Below are 27076 nucleotides of genomic sequence, written 5' to 3'. Positions count from 1 at the left end.
CTGGAACTATGACCAGGGTCCCCACTCCTGCTCATGCTTTTGCTTGCCCTGGAACTGTGATCTGGAACCATAGATGGACAATGAAACAGAGTCCTGCTCCTGATGAGCAGAAGGCCCTTATAATCTCCTTTTGACTAGTTATCCAAGCCCCTTACAGTCTGTGGGCTGAGAACTTGGCATGCCAAAATGTACACGCTGCCAAGGCCTGCTTCTTGGCTGGACTGTACTTTACTCTCACCCCAGTGAGACTGGCCTTTCTTGCCGATCTTCTAAGTCATCTTTGGCTGCAAAATTGTTTCACCCCATTCTTTTGTTGGTTTTTGCCACTTCAGAATTTGTTTTGAGATGCTATTTTAATGTTTAGAAGGGAATCTGGAAGAGCTCAGGTGAATCCTTGCTTTTACTCTTCCATCTTGGCTCCACCTCCTATAAGGAATTATCATTATCAAACATTCTGCTGACTAGAGGTAACAATCTTTAACATGTATAACATTTTGTAGTTTACAAACTATGTTGTTTTGTGTCTCACATCAGCCTTGGGAGGGAGGCAGAGCAGGTAGTTATTCACAGTCTTCACACAGTCTTGCCCAGTCCTTCTGTGACATTCTTGATAGCTTTGCAGTCACTTGAAGGCTACAACACCTTAAAGGTTAGAAATTCTGTGTTTCCAGATGCTAGAGAGTCCTCTGATCTTCATGAATTTTTTCCACTTCTCTGAGGACAAGAAATCAAAAAAGACCTTTGTTGGAGTAGAAGACTTGCTGGCTTTATGGCCATTGGCAAACCTTTTAACTACTCTGAGACCTAGTTTTTTCATCTGTGAAGTAGGTATAATAACACATATAGTACTTACATTACAGGTTTTTTTGTGAGGGAAACAATATATGTGTTATGTAAATTTCTGTTGTGGTGGTGGTGATGAAGATGATGATGATTTTAATGGTACCCAAACTGGGGAGCTGATGAAACCCACTCAGGTACCCTCCAGGACAAATCATCTAACCACATTAAATGAATATGTATGTTCACTGAATGAATGAATGAAAGAATGAAAGATTTGGGAGGGCATTAGTCTTTCCCTTTGATTTGATTAGTCTGTCTTTTTTGTTCTAGGGGTTTATTTCCCTGCCTTGACGAGCCTATTGTCTCAGAAAGTCCGAGAGAATGAACGAGCATTCACCTATAGCACCGTGGGTGCTGGTTCCCAGTTTGGGTAGGTTCTACTTGCACAGTAATGAGATACTGGGGTTGGGGGGGAAGGGCAAAGGGGATAAAAGGAAGGATGAGCTTATGCGATCATGTCATGTTCCTCAAGCCAAGCAAGCTGCTGTTGAATTTGAGCTACAAATGATTCAGCCTCCCAAGAATGACACGTGGAAAGAAATACCAGGAACTGTTTGTGGCAGCAAAGGACATCAACACAGGGCACATCTGGATCTCTGGATGACAGGCATCCTGGAGGGCATCATTTCTAGATGTGGAAGCCTGAGGCTGTTGCTCCGGGAGACAAACAGAGACTTGTTCCTGAAACTATTCATGCCCTTTGAAATGCTGTTCCTTTATGCACATTTCCCTCTCTTGGTGTCAGGAGGGTTTGAGGGTTTTTGGTTGGCAAATGGTGTAGAGGGGGAACCATCACTTCATCTGTCTCTTTTTTATCTGTGCTGAGGGAGATGAGGTAGGTCATTCCCTGCTCTCTTTCTTCTTTTCAAATTCCCTCTGTAGTTGTCCTGATGCAATTTTGGACAGCAGGTGTTATGGCACAGATGAGGTAGCAGGACCAAAGGGCATGGAAGATAGGCAGAAACACAGGCTTCACATGGCTTCTAGTTAGGGTCTGATTTGTTTGACTGTATAATGTCCTCTGCCTCTTTTAGGTGCAGACACCCCACTAACCATGTTCAGGGGCAGATGGAGAAAGACAGTTTGGTTGAGGGAGGGGAGGTCATTTCAGCATCCTTTTGCTTCTTAGGATACTTTGTTCAGAAGTAACAGAAGGAATATGTTACAGAAAAACTACAGAGTTTTTTGCTGTGTTAAAATGTTGTAGTATTTGATATTAGTTGAACAGACCTTTGTCTAAGACTTCAAAATTTTTCTTTTAATTTGAGATTTTTTTTTTTGTGTTTGCACTAGAACCTGAGAGAGCACCAAGGTGGCCCAGTGGATTGAGCACTGGCTTGGGAGTTGGGGGTCATAGGTTCTACTGTGAGTTCTGTGATTAATTCACCTTGAACAAATGACTTTCTATCTCTGGACTTGAGTTTCCTTATCTGCCATTAAGGGTTTGGATGCTGAGATGCTTTCCAGATTCAGCATTCTAAATTCTAGATTTTACAGAATTTGACAGTTGGAAAGGCATTTGCCTGAGTTCTCTTTTTCTAGTCCAACCTACATTCAACAAAGAATCCCCTCCCCAAAATACCAATGATTGGTCTTGCAGTCTTCTAAGACCTCCACTACCTCCTGTGGCAGCCCGATTCTGCTTTAGGATGGCTCTAATTATTAGAAGTTTTTCCTTACATCAAACCCAAATTTGCCTCTTTGCAGCTTCTATCCAATGCTCCTAGTTCTGCCCTCTGGCAGAAAATAGAACACGTTAATCTCTCTTTCACATGATAGGCCTTTATGTACCTCTCTGAGTCTTTCCTTCATAACATTCAGAATTCCCTCAAACCATCCTCATAGGACACTTACTGAAGGGACTGGTGACACCTATCCTTTGGACGTTCTCCGGTTTATCAGTGTCATGCCCCACCTCCCAAATCCCCATCTGAACACAATACTCAAAATATGGTCAAACAGGGACAGAGGATAGCTGTACTATCACTTTCTTTTATTCCTGAAATCTATGTCTTTCTTAATGCAACTTAATCATCTTTTTTTTGCATCATCTTTTTTGGCTTGCATATTTTGCTGTTGATGCATATTAAGTTTGCATTCCACTAAAAGCCTTAGATTTTTTATTTCCATATTCATGAATTCCAACATTCCATTGTTTTCTCTTGCACGTATTCCTGTTCTTTGTCCTCACCTTCCTTTCTACTCCCTCTACTCCTCAGGTCCACCCTAGGCATTAACCCTTCCCTATCCCTCATTCTATTGCCACTCATGCCTTGCAAAGCCTCAACCTCGGATTGCTACCTACTATGTTATTTTAGTCAATGCATATATTGTCCTTCTGACTCTGGTCAAATCCTACAGATCTTTCCATGTTTTTCTGAATTCCTCATAATTATCATGTATTACAAGTACGATAATATGCCATTACCTTCATATACTTCAATTTAGTCAGCCATTCCACAATTCATGGATACCTGTTTAGTTTCTAGGTTTTTTTTTTTTTGCAACCATAAGAAGTACATCTGTGATTTTTGATCTATATAACGAGTTTTTCTTTTTGTCTTTGCTCTCATTGGAGTATGTCTCCAGTAATAGGATTAGTGGTCAGTGGGTATGAATAGTTTAGTGACTTTTATAGCCACTTCTTTTCCTTTTCTTGTTTCAGGACCCTGGTGATTGGAGGAGCTGGCTCTCTCCTCTTGGACTGGTATGGCTGGCAGAGTGTCTTCTACTTTTCTGGGGTGCTCACTTTGATTTGGGTCTATTTTATGTACAGATACCTGCTGAGGGAAAAAGGTAATTCCCAAGATGACTCTTCCCCAGAAACAGTTCTGATGCCATCTTTTGGGGTGGTTCCTTGGGAACCAGTTACTGTTTTCCCATCAGGGTTGGTTATCATCTTATGGGAAATGGATTGAAGCAACACATGGTGCTTTCCTTTTGTGGGAAGAACTCCTAAGAGAGGTTACTGGCAAGTGTGCTTTTGGCTTTTCAACATGATAACTTTCATCTGGGGTCAGACACTTCAACTTGTCTTACAAAAGAGCCTTTTCTTAGCGAAAATTAACTTAAATTGAGTTTTCATAACTGAGAGATTTGACTTTGAAGCCCAAAAGACTTAGGCTCAAGTCCTTAGGGCCTAGAAGACCTGAGCACAAGTCCTGTCTCTGACATCCTGGCTGTGTAGTCCTGGGTCAGCCCCTTCACTATTTAGTGCTATGAGTAACTCTCTAACATTCTGAGTTGCAGAAAAGGGGCCAGCCTGTATCAGTAGAGGAAGTTTCCTATATAAATTAAATCATGGGTTCGGTTCCTATCCTGTAAATTTACCAAATTTAGAACAAAGTTCACTTATAAGACTTGGGACGAAATAAATATTTCTAGGGGATCTCAAAACTAAATCAGAGTGCATTTGCTGTGAAAAGGTTAAAGATTGGGAATCAAGGAACAACCTAGTTTCCATGGTCCTGGGGGATGATAGTTTTAATAAAGTGACTGGTTTCACTTTTCTCAATTTTTTTTTCTTGCGGGTGGTCTGGAGTTAGGCACAAATATGAATTCAATGATAGGGCTGTTTACTGTTTCTTAATAGGTTCTCAGCAAATACATCCTGGATAAATGAATAAGGGCATTCATTTCCACTAAATTTCCACAGTGCTCATAGATATTCTGCATGAATTGGCTTATTCCTGTGCATTAGGGGTTGCACAATTATATATGTTAAATATACTCATTGGAAATGACCTCCATTAATTCCAAGTGAACATAGCATATTTAATGGTACCGAATGAAAATTTGCTTTTAAGTGTTTCTTTCCTCCAGAACTTGTAATATCCTTGGGAATTTTGGCAAAAGGCTTTTCCATTTCCAAGCAGAAAAAAATTCCCTGGAGACAGTTATTTCGGAGACCTCCTGTGTGGTGAGTAAATATTTGTGTGGTTGGTTAGAATATGGTGGTAAGCAGGCTGGGGTTGTAGGTTCAGTCCCTTGGAGAGCCAGTTAGTTTTGCTGTGCTCCAAGGCTACAGACTCTGGCCTGAGTGCGCCATCTTGAAAAGGTATGCTACTGGGTAAAAGGGAAACTGAGTTCAGAGTGTATTTTTATGGCTCAGGGCAGATGCCTGCTATTGAAGAAATAACTCAAAGTTCAGGTCCTGGTGACAGTAGTTTCATATATATATATATATATATATATACATATATATATATATATATATGTATGTATATATAGGACACATATTTCAGAAACTTTGTGAGCTATGACTTCAGGTAAGCTCCAACAAACTACTGCTACCTCTTTTCTTTGGTTACTTAATGGATTCACCAGCTTGTTTGGTGTATAGTTGGGTTAACATTTTTCCCCTAGAGTCCTCTGGACCTATCAATTCCCTTTCTGTTTCTTCTCTTACAGGGCAGTCATATTCGCTCAACTCTCTTCTGCTAGCTCATTTTTCATCCTCCTTTCCTGGCTGCCAACCTTCTTTAAGGAAACTTTTCCCAACTCTAAGGTAGGTTGACCTGTTCCTCAAGGGGTGAAAGGATTGAAGTTGCCTCTTGTTGAGAGAAGAGTCCACTGAAGCTGGAATGCACACATGGATGCATTAAAAATCCTTATCTTAGAATTGCTTTCGGTTCTGGTGTCATGCAGATCAATGGTTGTATTTGGCCAATAGTCTATTATTATACTTAATGATGTGTGCTTTGTTTACCTTATATTGAGGCAGTGCAGTATAATGGTTAGAGAGTCAGCCTCAAATCCAAGAAAATTGCCTCTGATCCATGTTGTGTAACCCTAGGCAAATCAATTAATTTCTCAGTGCTCTCAACAATACTGTTTAAGAAAAAAACTGTCTTTTATTTTTATATTGCCTAGATTTGTCTTCACTTCCTATTGAGCTAGCCTAAAAATAAACACTTTTTTAAATAACAAAAAGAGAGAAATAATTCAGCAAAACTGATCAAAACAGCAAAGTCTGGCATCATGGGTCACACCCATGGCTCCCCACACCTCTGCAAAGTAGTGGGGAGAGGTTTCTTCTCATATCTCTTTTTTTGAAAAATAGATTTTGCTGTTATTTTTTGTTTTATAACTGACTAGATTTTTCCTCTGTATCTTTCTCAGAGAGCCATTCCCTTTAACAAAGGATTTTTTTAAAAAGAAAAAGAGGAAGAAAATTGCTCTCCCCCCAACAAAACTGAGCATCAACACATTATAAAAATCTGACATCAAATGCAGTGTACACACTGTTAGAAGCATACTTACATTTTCTAGGAATAAACAATACATGTTGGGAAGCCAGGAATGCTTTAATTGTATTTTACATTTATTTGGTCTGAATAAATGGGCATGTCCCCTGGACAGAGTACAGGAGAAAGTACAAAGACTCAGATGGATGCCAGTCCTTTTATTGACCCCCCCCCCACCCCCCTTCGAATCTCCCGCCAGGCTCTTCACTGGCCAGATGCAACCCCTGACAGCCTACGTCATGCACTCCTCAAATGGCTCGGTTAAGCGTGCGTACAAGCCTCTGACCTTTCACCCAACCAGAGGCCTGGTTTCTGCTAGATCATAGCTCTGATTAGAACTAGTCACCTGACTTATATTCTGCTAAAGCTGGGGGGAGAGGGATACTTTCAACTCTATGGAAACAAAACTGCTCCCCCCCATTTCTTCCAACACACACCCATGGATCCCATACTTTTGCAGATGAGTGGAGAGGTGTCTTACTGTTTATCTTCTTTGAGGACAGATTTCTTTATAATTTTATTACATTCACTTTCAATTGTTTTATGGCAGTTCTTTTTCCCATTTATGTTGCTGTAGTTATTGTGTCTTGTTTACTTGGTTTTGCTTCACATCAGATCAGTTCATGTAAATGTTTTCGTTTTTTCCTCATTATTCATCATACTTGATGGTTTTTACAGTAGTGCAGGAATATTCCATTACATCCATTTGTCACAATTTGTTTACCCAGCTCTCCATTGATGGGTATCTACCTTGTTTCCAGTTTTTTGCCACCACAAAAGGTACTTCTCTAAATATTTTGGCTTCTGTGAAGCTCCAGACAGTGCTCTAAAACTATACATTTCAGACAAGGTGCCAACCTGCATTGCTGGAGGGAATTTCCTCACCTGGAAGTTCCCTATACAAAAGAAATCACAGGTCTAGTCCTTATCCTAGTCCCTTTCTGTAGCAAACATCGTATACTGTGTCTAAGCCTGCTATAGCCTTTGCTTTTTTTTCTTACTATGGCTGCTTGAATACCCTCTCAGTCACCATCAATGCCATCATTTTGGAATGTGAGGTCCACGGATATGTTAATTCTCAGAATAGATATTAAAGCAACTAAACCTGCTCTTGTAGCAGCTACTTGGGAATTTCATTGTTGAACATTTGCTATCAAAACTTGCTCCACTGGGTTCACAGATAATGATAAACACAGTTTGTATGTCTGTGTATTACCCCATGGTGATAGATCTGACCAGGCAGTCACCTGAAAGGGAGGGGAGGGATCTCAGACTTTTCTATATGTCATAACATTTCTGCTGATCCTAAGACAGACTTTCCTCTGTGGTCCTCAGATTCCAGGGTGTTAAAATAAGCATGGCTTTTGACAACAAATCATCCATAAGGACACACACACACACACACACACACACACACACACACCCCTCCCTTGTTGTCTTCACTATCTTCCCCAAAGGTCTGGTTAATCATCAAAGTACACAGACACAAATATAAGGAAAAATGCCAATCTCCAACCCTCCACATTTCCAACTGCATTGATATGCTACTCCAGGGTCCTACCTAGCTCTCTCTCTTTTCTTGTGTGTGACCACCAACAACATAATTTTATTGGGCTAGTCTTTCATACAGATTCTGATATGGATCCTCTCCTTAAATCTCTATGCTGATGAAATAACCCCTCTGCTAACCTTTCCCCCCTCCCCCTTTAAATACCAGCCTTCTTCTGTATTTTTATACCATTGTGGTAATGCCATGGCTACCCACCATTAACATTATTGTTGTAACTTGCAATTCCATGCCCAGACTGCTTATTTTTTTGTAGGAAAAAATACTCAGAAGAGCAGAGGATGTGCCCAAGGAGTCTGGAAAGGGCCTGTTCTATAAAACCTAGAGAGAGTTAGTAGCAGAGGCCTGTGGCCTAAGCCCCTGAATCCTTGATCCAATAGCCTGACTTTCTGGGAAAGGGCCTGGCTGGCCTCCAGCAGGTTACTTAATCTTCCCTCTGGGGATGTTTTATCTTTTTCAGGGCTGGGTGTTCAATGTTGTCCCCTGGCTGATTGCAATCCCTACCAGCGTGTTTAGTGGATTTCTTTCCGATCACCTCATCAGTCAGGGTAAGGACTGCCTGCTGCTCCCTCCTGCTTCCTGATAGCTTGGTCCCCAGTTCCCGAAATAGAGCAATCATGGATAAATATAACCTCCCCTTAAGCCCCTCTCTGCATCCTCTTTTCTCCACCCCCACCTTCCCTACCCCACTCTCCCCAAATGTATGGAGAGAGCCAGAGGCTGGGGCTGAGGAAAAATTGTTGGGTGAACAACATAGAGAATGGCACTGTACCCCTTTCATCTGATATGCTGTACCCCTCCTCAGCATGAAAGGGACAGGATTGTCCAGTGGTTTCTAGAGATACTGCCTGGAATGCAGACTTTCCTCCCCTTTTTTTAAAAGTCTTTTTTTTTATTATTATGAACATCAATAAGCAAGAACATTTTCATATACAAAGAAGACCATAAAGAGAATATTGTATAACAGACAAAACCATGAATCTCTATTATGTACAATTAAAAACATTTATTATTTCTTTATTTTTGACATTGGTTTTTCAAAAATTTTGAATTGTGAATTTTCTCCTTCCTTCCATCCCTCACCCACCTTTTGTAAGGATAGGGTGGAAACCACTCCATTTAGCTCTAATAGCTGTGGATTGAATCATAGAGGATTCCTCCTTTGTCAAGGTGCCAGAGCCAAATGGGAGTGGTTTCTGCCTTACCTTTAAGCCTTCACACAAATATCGAACTCGGGTGAAGCAGGAAAAGCACTTGCTTAAGTATAAGGAGGTATGGACTCTAGTCCTAGCCCAGCCACTAAGTACCAGTTGCTTAAGCTTTGGGTGAGTCACTTCTCTTCTCTTGACCTCAGTCTCTTCAGTAAAATGAAAGGGTTAGACTAGGGCATTAAAAACATGGGTGGCAGGAAAACCCTATGGATTTAAGGTTGTCATTCTCCTAGGTGATTTTTTTTAAAGGAAAGCCTTGATGTGGCAGCTAGGTGGCACAGTGGATAGAGTGCTGAGACTGGAGTCAGGAAGACCTAATATGACTTCAGATACCTTCTAGCTGTCTGACCCAGGGCAAGTGACTCTGACTTTCACCCTAACACTAAATTTTCCTCAATTTCCTGATCTTTCCAATGAGCTGGAGAAGGATATGGCAAACCACTCCAGTATCTTTGCCAAGAAAACCCCAAATGGTCATAAAGAGTTAGACAGACTGAACAAAACAAAAAAAACCACAACAAGTTGTAAATTCTTCTAACTTTGGATTAAAGGAGATCACTAACCCTTGTGGGTTGACCATATTCCATCTGGGTGTTGATCAGTTGTTATCGGTTGACCTGTGGCATATGAAAATAATACTGTACATTGGAACTTTTCCAAGCACTTTCAGATGTCATCTCATTTAATCCAAATCCATGTCATACTGAGCGATGTCATCCTGGTACTCCTAGATGATGGTGAAGAGATGTATGGAGGTACACATATACACACACCCCCATGATCCTCTGCACATATCAAATATTTACATTCATGCATATGAGCATTTGCAGACATGTTACCCTGAACACATATAAACATCTATATTTATAAGTTCATATGTATATGTACATATGCGTATATACTTGTATAACTCAATTCATTTCAGCAATGAATGAATGAATGAATGAAAAAAAGCATATATTAAGTGCCTGTTATGTTCTAGGCACTATGATAGAGTCTGGGGATACAAAAACAAAAGGTAAACAGTACCTGCCCCCCAAGGAGTTTACATTCTTCTGGAGAGATGTAAACCAATATAGACACAAAAATTTCTTTTCTTGAGCAGCCAGCATTGTGATTTCCTAGCAGAATACTCTATGGGCCTCAGAGGGGTCAGGACCTGATTGATCACTGATATACCTTTAATCAAAGATTCTTAGTAGGATACAGTGTGAAATAACAGTCTCATTTTCCCCATTTCAGGTTATAGAACCATCACTGTGCGCAAATTGATGCAGGTATGAAGTCAAGTTTAACTTTTATTTCAGATCCTCCCTGTCTGGCTTCTCATGACCCAGGGAATTTCCCTGATGTTTGGATCCATCCTCCTAGCATTGCTTCTCTTCTGAATGAGGTCAACATGTGACACATCTAGCCTAAGTCAGAAGATGTCTTGTTCACTTATAGTTCTTTATAAAGGGTGGTAGAGAGGTTAACACATGAGGTGACAAGCTTCAGCTACTCAAGGCCTTCTTTCTATTCTGACTTGTTGGGCAATCTTTTCTCTATAAATCAGTTTACTTATGAAATGGGAGCAATTCCTACTTGATTTCCTGGTGACCAAACTAGCAAGCTCATTTGCCTCCTTCCTCATCTGAGATTGGCAGCTGGAACCATCCGCTGAGGTGCCAGCTGCTGCTCAGTGTAGAAGTTAGTCAAGAAGAAAGCAATCCTGCTGCTTAGGGCAATGTTGCCTTTACCCATGAAGGTTGTTTCAGAGCATTAAGGATGACCTATTCTCACCTCTCTTGTCCAAGATGGGGAGGGAGTTCTTTCCTACTCTGAAGTTGGTTCTATGAGTGAGTGCTAGTGACTTTTCTGTTTCTCTAACAGGTGATGGGGTTAGGTCTGTCCAGTGTGTTTGCCTTGTTTCTGGGTCACACAAGGAGCTTTTGTAAATCTATTATATTTGCATCAGCTTCAATTGGACTCCAGACTTTTAACCACAGGTAAGAGGCCTCTCTCTCTACCTATTGGATTGTCATCTATTCTGTGCCATCTTCATGTTCACCCTCATCATCTAAAACAGTAATCAGCGCATAGTAGGTACTCAACAGATTGGTGCTCAACCCATGGCTTTCATTTTGTAGATGAATTTTAAAGACATCCATACATCTCTGGGTGTTGTGACTTGTCTTTCTAAGATGTGCCCCGAGCAGATTATGAATACTGAAATGAAGATTTTAAAAGGGAGAACTGCCCATGAGGCTGGTTTGATTTTTACATGTATGTGCCATACATTCTGGTTAAATTGCATCTTTTATTTTGTTTGTTTTTTTGCGGGGGGCAGGGCAGGACAATTGGGGTTAAGTGACTTGCTCAAGGTCACACAGCTAGTAAATGTATCAAGTGTCTGAGGTCGCATTTGAACTCGGGTCTTCCTGGCTCCAGGGCCGGTGCTCCCCTAGCTGCCCCTAAATTGCGTCTTTTAAAGATAATTTAATGTATGATCATCTGACATCTGTCTCCCCCCAACTTCCCTCTTCCTTTTTTTCTCTTTCCCTTCCTTCTTCCATAGTAACAATATTTAGTTCATGTGGTAAGCTCAGATAATTTCTTTCGAATTAACCCCTTAGTGATGCTTTTTAAGTAAATGGCTACGATATTGCAACGCGAACATTACAGTTGTCATTCACATGATTTGCTATTTGCTTTTCCTGTTACTTCCACTGACAGTTTTTCACTGCTATACTGAGAGCTACTATGCCCATCTTGTAGATGAGAAAACTGAGGCACCAAAAAATGCAATGCGCTGCCCAAGATCCCAAAGCAGATTAATGTCAAAGGCTACACTAGAGCTTAGGGTCTACATGTCCCTAACTTGGGGCCTTACCAATAGATTTAAAGGCGATAATAATTCCTAGGGTGGCTTAAGCCTTTTTGGTGGTTCGGTTTATTTTTCCCTCACTAAATTTATATCACTGTTTCCTTTGATTTTTCCTCCTTGTTCCTGGAAAGTTTGGTCAAGTGAAAGGCTCTCCCCTGCTGAGTGCACTGTTCCAGTTCTGCCAGAACTCACCTTCATTTTCTTTTCTGTTTTACAATAGTGGAATTTCAGTTAACATTCAGGACCTGGCCCCATCCTGTGCTGGCTTTTTATTTGGTGAGGATGCATTTTTGACTCTGCATAGAGAAAGTGGTTGTTTCCCCCACCCCTGGGGAGGAATTCATCAGAGGAGCCAGCCTCGCAATCATTCCTTGGCTAGGAGGCCTTTCCCATCTTGTTTCCCAGCCTATCCCTAGGAGGCAAGGCCCCTGGGCAGTGTCCAAGGATTCAAGCTCCCTGATGCTCTGTCCCCCTAGGGAAGCACAAACATGGAGGTTGTCAACATAGGGTACATTCCCATAACTATCAGAAGGAAGGTTTGCCATCACTTTTCTTTCTGTCTTGTTCATAGGCGTAGCAAACACAGCTGGAGCCTTGGCAGGTAAGTAGCACACAACTCAGAGAACTAGGTCCTGAGCTCAGCCAGAGTTCAAACCTTCCTAACTTACTGGTGAAAGTTATGCTATAAGTGACTGTACCTTCCAGAACCAATCTCATTTGGGAAATCAATCTGGAGGCCTCATCCTCAGAATGGACACAGTCCATTTTGTTTCATTTATATGGTTAAGGTTAATGCTTTTCTGTACAAGGTGACCTCTGGAGGACCCCAGAACACCTTATGATGCAGGAACTGTTTGCACTGCAGACCGAAGCCCAGACATTGCCTTAAATTATGTGTTTAGCCAAATGTTGGGACAGGCAATAAGCACATGGGACTTGTTACCTGTTTATCAGCTAAAAATAGACATTTGTTATAACAAAGTTAAGAGAGAGCCATAGATAATATCCTTACAAGGGTTATTATCCTAGAATTTCGGTTAGAAGCAGGGGTGTGCTGGTCAATGTTTACAATCAGATTTCTAGGGGGAAAAAGGTACTTGTGACACATTTTAAAGTTTAATATGCATTATTAAAATTTTCTCCATCATTTTATTAAGTCCAGACAATCAACAAATCAATACATCGAGTCCTGATTTGTAGCTTTGCTGGTTTCTGAGGTGTAAATGATTAAACTGAAATGACCAGTGGGCTCTCCTGAATTGTTTGAGCTGGCTCTAGCACACTCCTGGTTGGAAAGGACCTTAGAGGTTATCTCGTTTGACTTCCCATCCAGAGCAAAGGTTTTCTCTACAATCCCTCATGGGGGTAACCAGTTCCTGCTTGAATACTTTATTATTTATAAAGTAGGTGATAGCTTTAGTTCTTAGAAAGCTTTTCCTTACATATCTATCTTGTAATTTCTATCTATTTAATTTAGTTCTCTTTCCCAGAAAATCATACAGAACAAGACTCCCTTTTGCATATGATAGTCCTTTTAATATTTGAATAAGACAGCTGTCATGTCCTGTCTCCCCTAGTCTTCTCTTCTCCAAACTTAACATCCCTAGGTTCTTCAGGTTTTCCTCACATGATATGATTCCCAGAGATCTCTCCATCCTAGTCACCTTCTCTTGGATCTGCTTGTCAATATACCCCCTAAAGCATGGTGCCCAGATCTGAATATGAGATTTCAGAACTTACGGTTGTTTAGAACATATCTCAAACCCTTGGGAGGACTACCCCAGATTTCCCCAAAGCATCTCTCATTCCACATCCTACTCTTAACCTGCTATACACTTGATCCAGGATTATGTGAGTCATTTTAGTTGTAAATCCTTTCTTCTTTTTTCTCCTGGATTCAGGTGTTATTGGGGTATGCCTGGGAGGATATCTGATTGAAGCCACTGGCTCCTGGACTTCAGTTTTCAATCTTGTGGCCATCATTAGTAATCTAGGACTCTGCATGTTCCTGGTATTTGGAGAAGCCCAGAGGGTGGATTTCAGCTCTGCTTATGAAGACCTTTAACTCTCCAGCCTCATGTTGGAAGCAGACCACTCGGACAACAGAGTTGTATTCCCATTTGATTGTTCGTAGGGGAAAATTATGCAGTTTTCTAAGGGAAAAGTTTGGTTTGTTCCACTGACACTGAAAATCAGAGGCAAAGGAAAAACATTGTGGGCTTGAGGAAAACGGAGAAGACGCAAAGACCTACTCAGACATTAGCTTCTACCCGTAGGTCTTCCCTGATCATACTAAGAGCTTGCTCTATGCAAATTGATGTGAAATTATCTCAGGATACTTTTGAGACATGGCCTTGAATAGTCCATTGATCTATAAGGAGCATTTAATTTTGGGGAGGAATCTCAGGCATGTGACAGTTTGTGCTTTGGCACTGGAGACTGATTTCTCCTGTTGCCCCAAATGCCTTTTCCCTTTGGACAACAGACCTTTCTAGGTTACTGTCTTCAACTCTCCTTCCCCAAGGGCAATACATTGGCCTCTCAAAGCCAGGTGTGAAATCTCCAGGGGCAAGGATCTCTGGGGACTTTTTTTTAATGCTCTAGGGCATGGTTCAGATCTAGTTGGACCAGCTGTGTTCCATGCAGTCAATAGAAAAGTGTCAGCTATGAGTCCCATTTGATCCTGTGGATTCAATGCACACACATGTTCTTGCTCTTTCACTCTCAGCAACTCTGTGTGTGTTCTTACTTCGCATTCTGAGAATGCAGGAGACATTCCAGATAAGCCATAGCTAGATGGCAGCTGGCTATGGGATTCCTCTGCAATAGGGGATCCATAGCCCTTTGAGTGCTACCCAACCAGACACCAACTTTTTAGAGTTGTATAGTTTTTTTCTTTGCAGGGGAAAGCTAACCAGCTCTGGCTCAGAGAAACAATGTTGTTCAAGGAGTTGCTATGAGGCCTTGGGAAGGACATTCCTTATCTCTGTGCCACAGTTATCCTATCTGTAAAATGGGAATAGTAACATCCATGCTGCCCATTCCTACCTCAAAAGGTCATTATGAGGTTACCAAGATCATAGAGGAAGGTATGCTTTAAGTTCTTTAGAATAAAGATGGTTTCAAATGGTGTGGTTGTTATTAATGGGTCTCTTTGTTAAGTAACTAGTAGGCTGGTTAACCTCAGACTGGGGAAATCAATGACATTTTTTCCAGATGTTCGCTGAGCCTCCTTTGAAGAAAAAGGCAACATATTAATGCCGTAGAAGAATAAACTAGACAGAATTTTATTTAAATGATGACTATTAAAAGACTAGTAAAATCAAGGCTGTCTTCATCATTTCAGTTCATTTATTCATGTCTCTCTCTGTGTTTTAATTCATTTGGCTAAAGGCAAATTATTTTTTTTAGGAAGAGAGATCTCTCCTAAATTCCACTAAGATAAGTGTATGAAAGAGTTATAAACTAAGTTTCTAGGGAGGTTCCTGAGACCCATTAGCCATTGAAAGTCTCCTTTTCATAGCAGGGGATGGAAATTTGCTTTTCATGAAATGTGGCCAACCGAGAGGAGTGGAATACCATCCTGAGGACAGGATTTGGAACAGAGTCAGGAGTTGGCTTCAGTTGAGGTGGAGATCTTAGGCATGTACCCTTCTCACAAGCAGGGCTTTTTCTCCCCTTTCCCCCTCCCCCCCAAAAAAAAGAGTTCTAGAGAATGACACATTATACTCTGAGAAAACAAAACTCCATTCTAGCAGATCCAGTGGGAGAAAGCTGGATTGAAGATTTAGGGTCAAAGTTGTCTCAGAGAGGTGTCCTTGGCTTGCTTTTCATACTTTAGCCCCGGTTGTTCCTAGGGAAAACTGGGTAGTATCTAAAGTTGTTTTTTAGAACTGCTTCCTGAATGTAGATGATCACCATTAATAACTAGAACAGTTATTGTGTGTATGGAGATGTGTAGGACTAGTCTTTGAAACAGAAGATTGTCTGCCTAATATGATGTGAAGAATGCTGCGAAGGCTCCCAGATCTCTCTCTTTCTACCAATGCAGTAACTCGGTTGCAACTTAAGGTATTAGTGGGGTCTGCTCTTAGTCCGCTTAATAGTTTTGTTTCTAGAGCAGTGAGAGCTTGAGTGACTTGCCCAGGGTCCCACTATTGGTGTGCATCAAAGATGGGACTTGGATCCCTGACTTTGAAACCTTTTCTGTATGCACTATGCTATACCATCGGTCATATGTGCATGTAAGTAAATTTACATATATAATGTTTGAGTCTCCCACTCTAATTATCTAGTTATATATGATAGATATATATGTGATCTATCTATTAGCTATTTATTAGATATAGAAAGATTACATATATCATATATTGCATATATAACAAGATAACTAGGACGGGAGACTTTAACAGTTTCTTTATACATCAATCTAATAGTGACACACCTGCTCAAAAAATCTTCATTGATTCCCTATCGTCTTGAATAAAGTACATATGGTCCTTTCCCTGCTGTTGAAGATCCTCCGCCACTAAGAACCACCCTATCTTGGTAGCCTTATCTAGTATTATTCCCCACCATGCATTCTATAATACAACCCCTGTCCTCCAAACTGGTCCTGCAATTTTCCCCCCTCCATGCCTTTTCTCCTTTGATTTTCTATGCCTGGAAATTCCTCACTCCCCCAATTCATGTGTCAAATCCTTAACTAGCCTTTAAAAGTCACCTTGGGCAGCACCTGTTCCATGAGGCCTTTTCTGAGTTTCCCTGTCAGTAACAACCAGTGCTTCTCTAACATATTTCTGTGTTAAGTATTATGGCCATTTGTGCTGGTGTCTTCTCCTTCAGCTCCTAGCCCAGTGCCTGGCACATAGTAAGTGCTTAATAATTGTTTATTTATAGTGACACAGTGACTGACAACTAGAAGCTTGTTGAGGGCAGGGGTGGTGTCTTATCTAAATTTTGTATAGCCACAGTGCCTAGTACAGTCCTCTGCACACAGTATATTGTTAAACAGGATTTACTGAATTTTTAAAAGAGAGGGTAGAGTTTGTTTCAGGAGAGGCAGACCCGGGTTCAAGGCAGGCCGACTTGCCTCTGACACATATTGACTGTGTGACCCTGGGCAAGTCACCTAACTTCTCAGTGCTCTAAGCAACTCTCTTAAGTCTACAAGTTGCAGAGATGATACCAACCTGTATTAATGGAGGAGATTTCCTCTCCCAATAGATTGGGCAGGAATCAGCCCCACTTTCTGCTGCCGTCCTTTCCCTGGGTCACAGGGAAGTCACAGGTCCAGACGTTATGTCTATCCCTAGCATCTAGCATAGTGACTGATACCTACTAAGGGTTTAGTAACTGCTTGTAGAGTGACTGATTGACAGGGTGTGAAAGGCTTCCAGGAAAATGTTTCCTTCTGTGGTGTCTGACAGATAATTCCACTGTAGCCCAACAGAGGGAGCTATTGGACAGGCTTCTGTCCACCCGTCCAGACAGAAAAGAAGTCCTGAGCTATGACCAGCCATCATTCCGTTCTTGAATCACTGATATATGAGAAAGGAAGGTCTCAGGGTCTTTACATTTGATCTCAGTATTAAAATAATAACAAGTCACATTTTATTAGAGCTTTGAGAGCCTTCATCAAGACAATCCAGTGAGATAGGGAGTGCGAGCATTATTATCTGAGCCCTCCCACCCCCTTTTTTTACAATGAGGAAACTGAGACCCAGCAAAGGTGAAAGGTGTAGCCCAAGGTCAAATAACTTGTCGGTGAGAGAACCATGCCTCGAATCCTAGCTTCCTGCTCCCAGTTCATTGTTTTTTTCCTTTTTCACCAAGCTGCCTCTTTTACATTTAGCCAAATTCACACAATCAGTTCACCGACGTTCATGTATCTTTGCAACATCCAGGAAGTTAAGAAGGACAAGGATTATCATTCCTATTTTATAATAGATGAAATTGAGGACTAGAAAAGTCAAATGGCTGGCCCAAGATCACAAGAACTTAGATTTCTGGAACTTCAGGCTCATACTCTTTCTATTGCACTACTGTGCTTCTTATTATAACCTGCCCTCCCCCCCCATAGTATATATACAAAATAGAAATATATATTGTAATAAATTAATACATCTATAATTTTAATTATATATCACATAATACAGTATCTAAATATATTAAATTTATATATACTTATACACACATATGTAGATAGATAGACAGAAAGAGGACTTGGTGGAAAAGTATTGGAATGGTTTTGTGACAAAGTCAAAGGGAAGTGATGAATAATTCCATCCTGGCCTACAGGTAAGAACTAGGCCCTCTCTCTGCTGCCCTTAGGCTTCTCTTTCCCTCTTACCCAATTTCATCCTACATGCTTGTCATTGGTCTCCAAAGGGCATGAAGCACAGGCCCCTGTGACAAGAAAAATTTTATGGCAGTTCAGACTTGAGCACATCAATTAATGAAGAATTTTTCATTCTAAGCTTTAAGGTGTAAGGGTGGGGTTAATTCATTTACTCACTCAAGCTACCTCATACTAATTTAAGTGATAAAATGAACAACCATCTTAGATAGACAGATAGATAGATAGATAAAACATTTATCACATATCAGGAACTATCCTAAGGATGGGGCATACAAAACCCAGGAAAATAATGTTACCTACTCCCAAGGTGCTTACATTCTAAAGGGATGAAATAACATATAAAGAGAAGCTGGAGAGGGGGAGAGAGAATGGAGGGTACCTGCAGGATGACAAGATAGCTCGTCTGGAGGTGAAGCAGGCCAGAGAGTAAACCAGGAGTCAACAGGGAGGCTGGGGTTTTTCATGTCATGTTGGTTACAGGAAGGGATTCACCAATCATTGAGCTGGCCACAGGATGGTGTAATCATAGGCTTTGGACTAAGTACTAAAAGTACTTGGAGCTGGAATGAGGTAATATAATCAGAAGGGATTGGATAGGCTGATAAAACTTGGCCATATCCCAGGGGATGTCTAAAAATTATAAAACTAATTTGGAACTGGGGTTGTTCTGGGAGTTGGGTTATGGCTTTCCAATAAAACCCCCCCAGAGGAGAAGGATCTGCTTGGGTGTGGGAAAGGGCAAGCAAATAAATATTTATTAAGCACTTACTATGTGCCAGGCACATAGTGCTAAGTTCTAAGAATACAAATATAAGCAAAAATAAACACAGTCTCCGACCTCAAGGAGCTTCCATTCTAATGGCAGAAGACAACATACCAAAGGAAGATGAAAGGGTGGGGGAAGTTACTCATGGGAGGCTGGCATAGAGTGTCAGAGTCTGGAAAGCCAGCAGTAGAGCTAGAAGGAGAATGGAGGTTATCTGATCTGGATTCCTCCCCCAGATAGAAGCCCCAGAAGTCACTTATTAATGGTAGGAGAGTTCTGGTATGGTAGAGAGATGTTCAAGTGTGAGAAAGCTGCAGGGATATATGGAAGTTCTCGGATGAGGAGGCCCCCCCACCCATGCTGAGGGAAATTCCAGAAAAAAAAGGAAGGTGAGGCACAGTGGCAAAGTCAGAGAGGAGGGGCCCTAACTTTGGCCTTGGTAATGTCTCCACCCCTTGTCCTCTTTTGTTCAGTGAAGGACCTTTTGAACTTTGATGTTTTGGGAGAATGTTGGACTTTCAAGTGGCATCCCTGAATCAGCCAATGGCAGCATCTGCATTGGGAGCCTAAGACATACTGGATGTCAATTCATGGCTCTACAAGGAATCCAGCAAAAGCAAAAAAAAAACACCAATCTTCCCTCCAAAAAACTGCATCTTGCCTAAAGGATACATCTTGAGCGCCCCATAAATGGAAGAAAAGAATTTTCAGCAACCGAGAAACTGTAAATTGTCCCATCTCCCAATGTGCTTTCTGAGCTTGATCCCATATTCCTCTGGATTCTATAGGTACTTGTGGGAGGGTATGTCACAGACTTTTGGAAACAATATTTTGTATCAGCTGATCTTGCTGTACTACCTTAGCAAATACCACCTTTCTATAAGCTACTTAAGGCTTCCTGGTTGAATAAAATTATTCTTAACTTGGAATCTTGGGGAGAGACACACTGATGGGACTTGAGCCAATGTCAGTAGAGATTTGCCCCAACTCCTCAGAGGAAGAATGCCTCAGGAGCACTAAAAAGTTGCTTAGCACAATGTCTGGTACATAGTAGGCACTTAATAAATGTTTATTGATTGACTGACTGACTCTGAGAGGGAGATGTAGCCCTGCTTCAGGATCCAAGACCCATCTGTGAGAGAGGGAATTAGTTTAAAAATGCCCTAAAGCATATATATGGGCTACAAATGTAATAACCGAGGCATCTCTTAAGGCCATTGCAGTTAGATTGCTTTGCATTAAAAAATAATAAGTAATTCTGAAATGCCTTGCCCTTTCCACCTCCAGTCCAAAAACAGCCATTCTCTGGAAAACAGCCAGTCTATTAATCGTTAACAGAAAAGAGTCCTTTGACTTAGGCAATATGGTACTGAGGTCTACTATTGTATTTGAGCAGGGTTCGGTTGCCTCCCCCTATTGATCTTATCTACTTTGTTATTTTAGAACAAAATCAAATTGCTATCTTTTGTTTTTACATAGCCTAAATTTCCCAGTGTTGTTGCAGTCATTTTGTGTATTATTTTCTTGACTTTACTTTTTTCACTATGCATCATGCAAGTCTTCCCTTGATTCTCTGAATTCTTCTTATTTGTTATTCTTATATTGCAGTAATAATTCTGTTACACCCACATACTACAGTTTGTTAGGCCATTTGCCCAATTAATGGACACATATTTAGTTTCCAGCTTTTATTGCAAATAATGCTTTTATGAATGGTGTTTTATATCTATTTGCTTTCAGCAGCTCCTTTCAAGATAGAGTCTCAGTAGTGGGATCTCTGGGTAAAAAGAAATGAACTGTTTAGTTAAGTTTTCTTATCTAATTATAGAGGTTTTGTTTTTCCCCCCAAAATGGTCAGATCAATTCATAATTGCTTTATAATTAAAAGCATAATAAAAACCAATAGATTTCTTAATACTGAACTGAGGCTGGGAAACTTCTTCCTGAAGTTCTGATGTTTTTGTCCAGCTCCATCTATCTGTCTGCCATATTAGAAAGAAGTAGCAGGCAGAAAGCCAAGGTTCGAATCTCAGCTCTGCTGAGTACCATCCATGTGACAACAGACAAATTGTGCCTTCTTGGGCTGTCAGTTACCTCATCTGTAAAATGGGAATAATCCTGTGAAAAATATGGATAAATAACCCATATCCACAACATAGGTTTGTTGTGATTGTCAAATGATGTCATGGATTAGAAAGCCCTTTGTAGTCTGCTGTATACATGTAAGATACTCTTGGAAAAGGACAATAACTTATCCAAGGTTGTGTGGTGAGTCAAGGTCAGTGTCAGAAGTAGAGCCCAGGCCTCCTGACTTCTAGTCTAGGATTTTCTCCACCAATTCACACTGAGTGATGTGATTAGAGTTAGAACAGGAGGTTGAGTTGAATGTCAAAACTATTCTGCTTCTTTCTGCCCAGCATCCTTTCCCAACCCTTACTTTTGTAGTGCCGTAAATTCAGATCTGGAAGGAACCCTAGAGGTCATCTAGTATAGTCCCCTCTTTTACAGATGAGGACATTGAGGTGTAGTGATGTTAAGTGACATTTTCCATACTACATAATAAGTGTCGGAGGCAGGATTTGAACCCAAGTCTTTCTGGCTTCAAGTCCAGGCTCCAGCTACTACGCCATACTTACAACTTCACTTAGTATAATAACTCGACAAATTAAATTCAATTAGCATTAAATACCTGCTGCATGCTGAGGATACAAAGTCAAATCAAGTCAGCAAGCATTCAGTAAGTATTTACTGTGTACTAGGTACTGTACTAAGCATGGGAATATAAATGCAAACAGAAAGACAGTCAAGGAGCTTACATTCTAATGGGGGAAGATCAACATATAAAAGGAAACTGAAAGGGGTGTGTGTGTGTGTGTGTGTGTGTGTGTGTGTTTGTTCCTAAAAAGGAGTACCCACATGGGAAGATTCTGGAAAAAAATCTGGAGAGCCAGGAGTGGCTCTGGAGAGGCCTGGGGATTTTCCTTAAGATGGATACTCTGAGAGGAATTAACTAATTAGAGGAAGGGGCTTTCAGGATGGAGCATACTTCAGGAGTGAGGAGGCCTCAGGGGCAGAGGTGAAAAGATGAAAAAGTCTTATCTTTAAGGGGTTTACATTCTAATTGCAGAAAATGGCATATACACAAATAATTATATTACATGGGAGAATTCGATAGGGGCAAAGGAGAAGTCCTGACAAAGTACTCTGGGGAATGTTAAGGAGAGAGATGTCATTTAGCTGAGAGATTCAGGGAAAGCATCATGGTGGAAGAGGTAACTGAGAAGTATTCCACTAGACAGAGATGATGAGGGAGTGTGTTCTGAGTTTGGGGAAAAGCATGCAGAAATGAAGGTACAGAAGCTAGATTGAAGAGGATGAGATAGGGAAAAGTGAGTCATCCAGTTTGGTTGGAACCTATGGCTCACGAAAAGGAGGATAAAAGAAGTCTATAAAGAGAGCTTGAAGCCAAATATTGGAGGTCTCAAATGCCAAACTAAGAAATTCATTTCTTCTTTAAAAGCAATAGAGAGCAACTGAAGGTTTGTGAACAGGGGAGGGACTTGGTCAGACATACATAGGGAAGAATGTTTTGGCAGTTGTGAAGGATGAATTGGGGAGGAGAGTAGAGATAGGGAGACCAGTTAGTTAGGAGCTTATCAGTTAGGAGGTTATTACAATAGTATAAGTTCACTTCCATGGGGAAGATCTAGCCTTACCTTGAAAGGAAGGGCCAAGCCTAGCTTGGGCCATTCCGGTCATGGCCAAGTTGGGATATGAGAATTATAAGTGGAAAAAGGGAGAACATGTTTGAACCAGCAGGCCCGTTGATGATTTTCCCAGGGCTCTCTCAGCTGGACCTCAGCCACATCTGGCTATGAAAAGCCACACCCTTGTCCAAGCTGATGGAGGGGAAAGAGGGAAACCAAAAACATAACTCCCACTATCTTTTCTAGTTATTTCAGACAAGCTGGGAATGGGAGGTGGGGTGGGAGGAAAGAAAAGAAGGAAAGAGCTGATGCATGTTTGATATATACTTTTGACAGGAATTTTACTTTATTATGTTTAATTGAAAAGTGTTAAAGTCTCTAGCATGAATATTCAACCAGCAGCGTTTGGTGATGTTCCAGGAGTTATGATTGTCTGTGATTCCAGGACAGCTCTCAGCACGGGGCCCTGTCAAAGGGAGAGTGACAGTGGGGAAGCTATTAATTGAAATAGCTTCATTAATTAGTAATTAACAGCAGGGTAATGACTATGTCACACATCGTATTTCAATGAATGCCCTTCATGTGTTATGGGGCCTTTAATTAAAGGATGTGCATTTTAATTAAAGGCAAGTTCAGCCCTTTGGCCTTTGGAATACAAAAGATGTTTCTAACTTTCAGAGAATAAGGAAGAAAAGGTTAGGCAGTAGCAGGCATAACCTAGGTGAACGGTACCTGTCAAGTGAGATGGAACAGGGTCCTGAGTTCTAGACCATTCTCGCAATTAGGGAAAAGCAGGGAGGATAGTGGCAAAAGGAAGATTAATCTGACTACTTTCTTCCAGAGAAGATTGGTCAGGTCCTCCCCCACTCGATTTCCAGCAGCTGCTGATCTCCTCTGTCTTCTCTAGTCATTGAAACATTCATTAACTCATTTCCTTGTACGTCCCTCCTCCAATTATTTGTTGAACCCAAGATCTGTGAGGCCTCAGGAGAGAGGAATGGATTTGTCTTTTTCACATCCCTAGTTCCAGAGTTGTCTATTTCCAAATGTCTGAAATTCAGCACGTAAACCTAATGAAGAAAAAAGGTTTAATGTTGGCTTGCCTTTTCCTCATGGCCATAGAATACTAAAATCTCATTTTATAAATAGGGAAACTGAGATGGTAGGGAGGGGGAGACTTGCCCAAGGACACATAACAACTCACTGACAGATATTCCATTCTTTCTTGTTTTTAAAGTTTGTGCTGTAAACTAGGCCCTATAAAGGATCCATTAAACTCTCTCATTTCCTTCCCCACTCCCTGCCCACCCCCCAACACAACCACCCCCCCCCCCACCCCATTCCTAGCTAACTGCTCTTCCTCTGTGTAAAAAGACTTGGCTATTAACAATATCCTGAAGCATTTTATAGTATAAAATTCCAGTCAGGATTTTAGACTCTAGGGGGTTTCTTTGGCACAAATTGAAGCTTTGTTTTTTGAAGTCTTGTTTGTGTTTTATACAAGATAAAAACAAACATAATGTTTAAAAATGATATAAGGACACTGAAACCATTATCTCCAGTAGAGAGAGGCAGAACAACAAGGTAGGTCTTCAGTAGGGTCTTAGAAAAAAAAATGAGGCAGAAATCCTAGATTGCAGCAAGAATGCAGGACTTCAGAGATTGTCTATCTTGTAACCGATAAGGAATACTCTCAGAGAGGTCCAACTGGCAACCTGTGGGCCCAAGCTGCCAGCAAAATTTAGGAGTGAGGCCCAAACCAGATTAAAAAGTAATTGGGAAGTGTTTAACAAAATAAATAAAAGATATAATACAATGTAAATTTGTGGTTTTCTAATCCAATATGTGGCCTGCGGGAATCTGTTTCTATTTGAGATCAATATCACTGCCCTACAGCATTCCCAAGCCATCTGTTAGCCTCAACTTAAAGACTTCCAGAGAGGGAGAACTCATTATCTCTTGAGGAAGCCCCTTCCTCTTCAGGACAGCTCTCATTTAAAAAAAAATTTAAACAAATAAAAAATTAAAAAATTGCCACGTACATTGTAGATCATAAGATAGAATTCAGTATAAAAAAGTAAATTTCCATTTCAAGAAAACCTACATAATAAATAATACACATTGTTTTCAAAGCTGCCCAGCTTTTCTTTCCTTCCTTGTTGGTTTTCTTTCATTCTCTGCTATGTACTTTTTACTTTATCATCTCCTCCATCTCCTCCCACCACCCTAAAGAAGGCTACGATTAAGTCTGGATATATATATATACACACATATATGTATACATATATGTATATATATTTATATATACACATACATACAAACACATATATGTATATATACACATACATAGCTATCTATAAACATAAACATATATATGTATACACATATGTAACATTGTACTATGCTTATTCTTCTTATCATCTGTTTCTCTGAAGGTGAATAGCATTTTCCTTCATAAATCCAAGTCTTGTTATGTTTTTCTAAATCAATTGATTATGTGAAGCCTAAATCTGTCTGGAACTTCTGCCCTAATTCCTTCTCTTTCTCCACTCTGGGGACAAATGTAGTGCCATCGTGGTTGTTGTCATCAACATCATCCTTGCTGTAGTCATCAACATAGTAGTAGCAATGGTAGTGGTACTAGTAAGTGGTAGCAATAGAGATGGTGGTGAAAGTAGCAGTAATGGTAGCAGCAGCAGCAGCTAGTGTATAAGTTTTTCAAAGCACTTTACAAATTTTAGTCTCATTTTATCCTCACAACACTCCTGCAATGTAGGTGCTATTATTTCTCCCATTTTACAGATGAGGAAACTGAGGCAGAGAGGTTAAGTGACTTGCCCAAGGTCACACAGCTAGTAAGTGTCTGAGGCAGAATTCAAAATCAGGACTTCTTGGCTTTGGGACCAGTGCTCTATCCTTCCCTCTTTCACAGGAAAGCCTTTCACACACTTAAGAAGAGCTAACATGTCTCTCCAAAATAAACAAACATAGTTTCATCACCAGATGCTCACAGGGTGTGTTCTCCAGTCCCCTCACCATTCTGGCCACTGTTATTTGGACATTCTTCTGCTCCTCAATATCATTTCTAAAATGCAGTGCTCAAAGCAGAGCATGTTATTCTGAGTGTAGTCAGGTTAGGATGGAGAATGGTCACCTTTCTCACTTTGGACACCATGTTTCTGGTAATGCTTTGAAACTTCGAATTAGCTTTTTGTGCTGTCAAGGTTTCAATATAGTAAATTCCTTATGTCTTTTTGAAATGAATTGCTTCTTAGACACATCTCCCCCATCCTGTCTTGTACAATTGATTTTTTTTAAAAACCCAAGTTCAAGACCTTTTAATTATCCTTATTAAATTTCATCTAATTAAGATTCAGTCTGCATTTCCAGAACTCTATCCACTGTGCCCCCTAGTTACCTCAGAACTCATTGACAGTAACTCAATAATTGCAGGAACAAATTCTTTCAGTTCAATAGAATATAGTTCATCTGGGTCTCATGACTTATACTCATTGAAAGAAGCTAGGTACTACTCTTACCATGTCCTCGTTTGGGTTCCAATTCTCTGTTAACAACATTTGCTCTAACGTTCCCGTTTTGAAATGTCATTTTCCTTGGCAGAGAAAATTTAAGCAAAATAGGAACTGAATAGTTAGTTTCATCTTCTTTGCATAATCTCTTTTCATGGTCCCAGTAATGGGTATTCACTTCTCTCTTGGCATTTACAGACTCTGTTAGTCATTCTGTAGAACTCTGAAAGTTACAGTTTCTTCAGTAGGTACTGATGCTTTTTTAAATAATAGGTGTCTAGTATGTAACTTCGGCTTATTATGAACCTTCAACAGTCAGCACTCCTCTTTCCTTCCTCTTTAGTAACATATCCCTCTGCTTTCCAACTTCTTATCACAGGTTTAGAGTCTCTTCTGCTTTTATAATGTTTTTCTTTATTTCCCACCAGTATCATTTCTTCAAATCTATCAAGGGAGGCCTATTTTTTTTCAACAAGCCAGGGAATTAAGAAGTTTTTTAATCCAACCTTTATCTTTTCTAGACCTTTTTATCTTTCTATTTTTCATCTTTTCTTTTTTTTAATTTAAATTTATTTATTTAACATATTTAGTTTTCAGCATTGATTTTCACAAGAGTTTGAATTACAAATTTTCTCCCCATTTCTACCCTCCCCCCCACTCCAAGATGGCATATATTCTGGTTGCCCTGTTCCCCAGTCAGCCCTCCCCTCTATTATCCCACTCCCCTCCCATCCCCTTTTCCCTTCCTTTCTTGTAGAGCAAGATAAATTTCTACGCCCCATTGCCTGTGTATCTTATTTTCTAGTTGCATGCAAAAACTTTTTTTGTTTGTTTTTGAACATCTGTTTTTAAAAGTTTAAGTTCCAAATTCTCTCCCCTCTTCCCTTCTCACCCACCCTCCCTAAAAAGTCAAGCAATTCAACATAGGCCACCTGTGTATCATTATGTGTAACCTTTCCACAATACTCATGTTGTGAAA

General features: G+C 40.5%; 1 protein-coding gene across 1 annotated transcript in view; it reads left to right on the top strand.

Annotated features, from left to right (window-relative positions):
* Positions 1-15024, top strand: part of SLC17A9 (solute carrier family 17 member 9) — a 38016-nt gene extending 22992 nt beyond the window's left edge. Inside the window, exons 4-13 of the mRNA XM_036751016.1 lie at positions 1114-1213; positions 3509-3639; positions 4666-4762; positions 5254-5350; positions 8117-8204; positions 10110-10144; positions 10740-10855; positions 11954-12009; positions 12305-12334; positions 13635-15024. Of these exons, the coding sequence (XP_036606911.1) occupies positions 1114-1213; positions 3509-3639; positions 4666-4762; positions 5254-5350; positions 8117-8204; positions 10110-10144; positions 10740-10855; positions 11954-12009; positions 12305-12334; positions 13635-13798 (914 nt within the window). The 3' untranslated portion in view covers positions 13799-15024. The remainder of the gene's footprint in view (positions 1-1113; positions 1214-3508; positions 3640-4665; positions 4763-5253; positions 5351-8116; positions 8205-10109; positions 10145-10739; positions 10856-11953; positions 12010-12304; positions 12335-13634) is intronic.
* The last annotated feature ends 12052 nt before the right edge of the window (positions 15025-27076 follow it).

The sequence above is a fragment of the Trichosurus vulpecula genome, chromosome 3 (assembly GCF_011100635.1).
Source record: "Trichosurus vulpecula isolate mTriVul1 chromosome 3, mTriVul1.pri, whole genome shotgun sequence".
In the NCBI taxonomy this organism is placed as follows: Eukaryota; Metazoa; Chordata; class Mammalia; order Diprotodontia; family Phalangeridae; genus Trichosurus; species Trichosurus vulpecula.
This window is presented reverse-complemented; position numbering and strand designations above follow the sequence as displayed.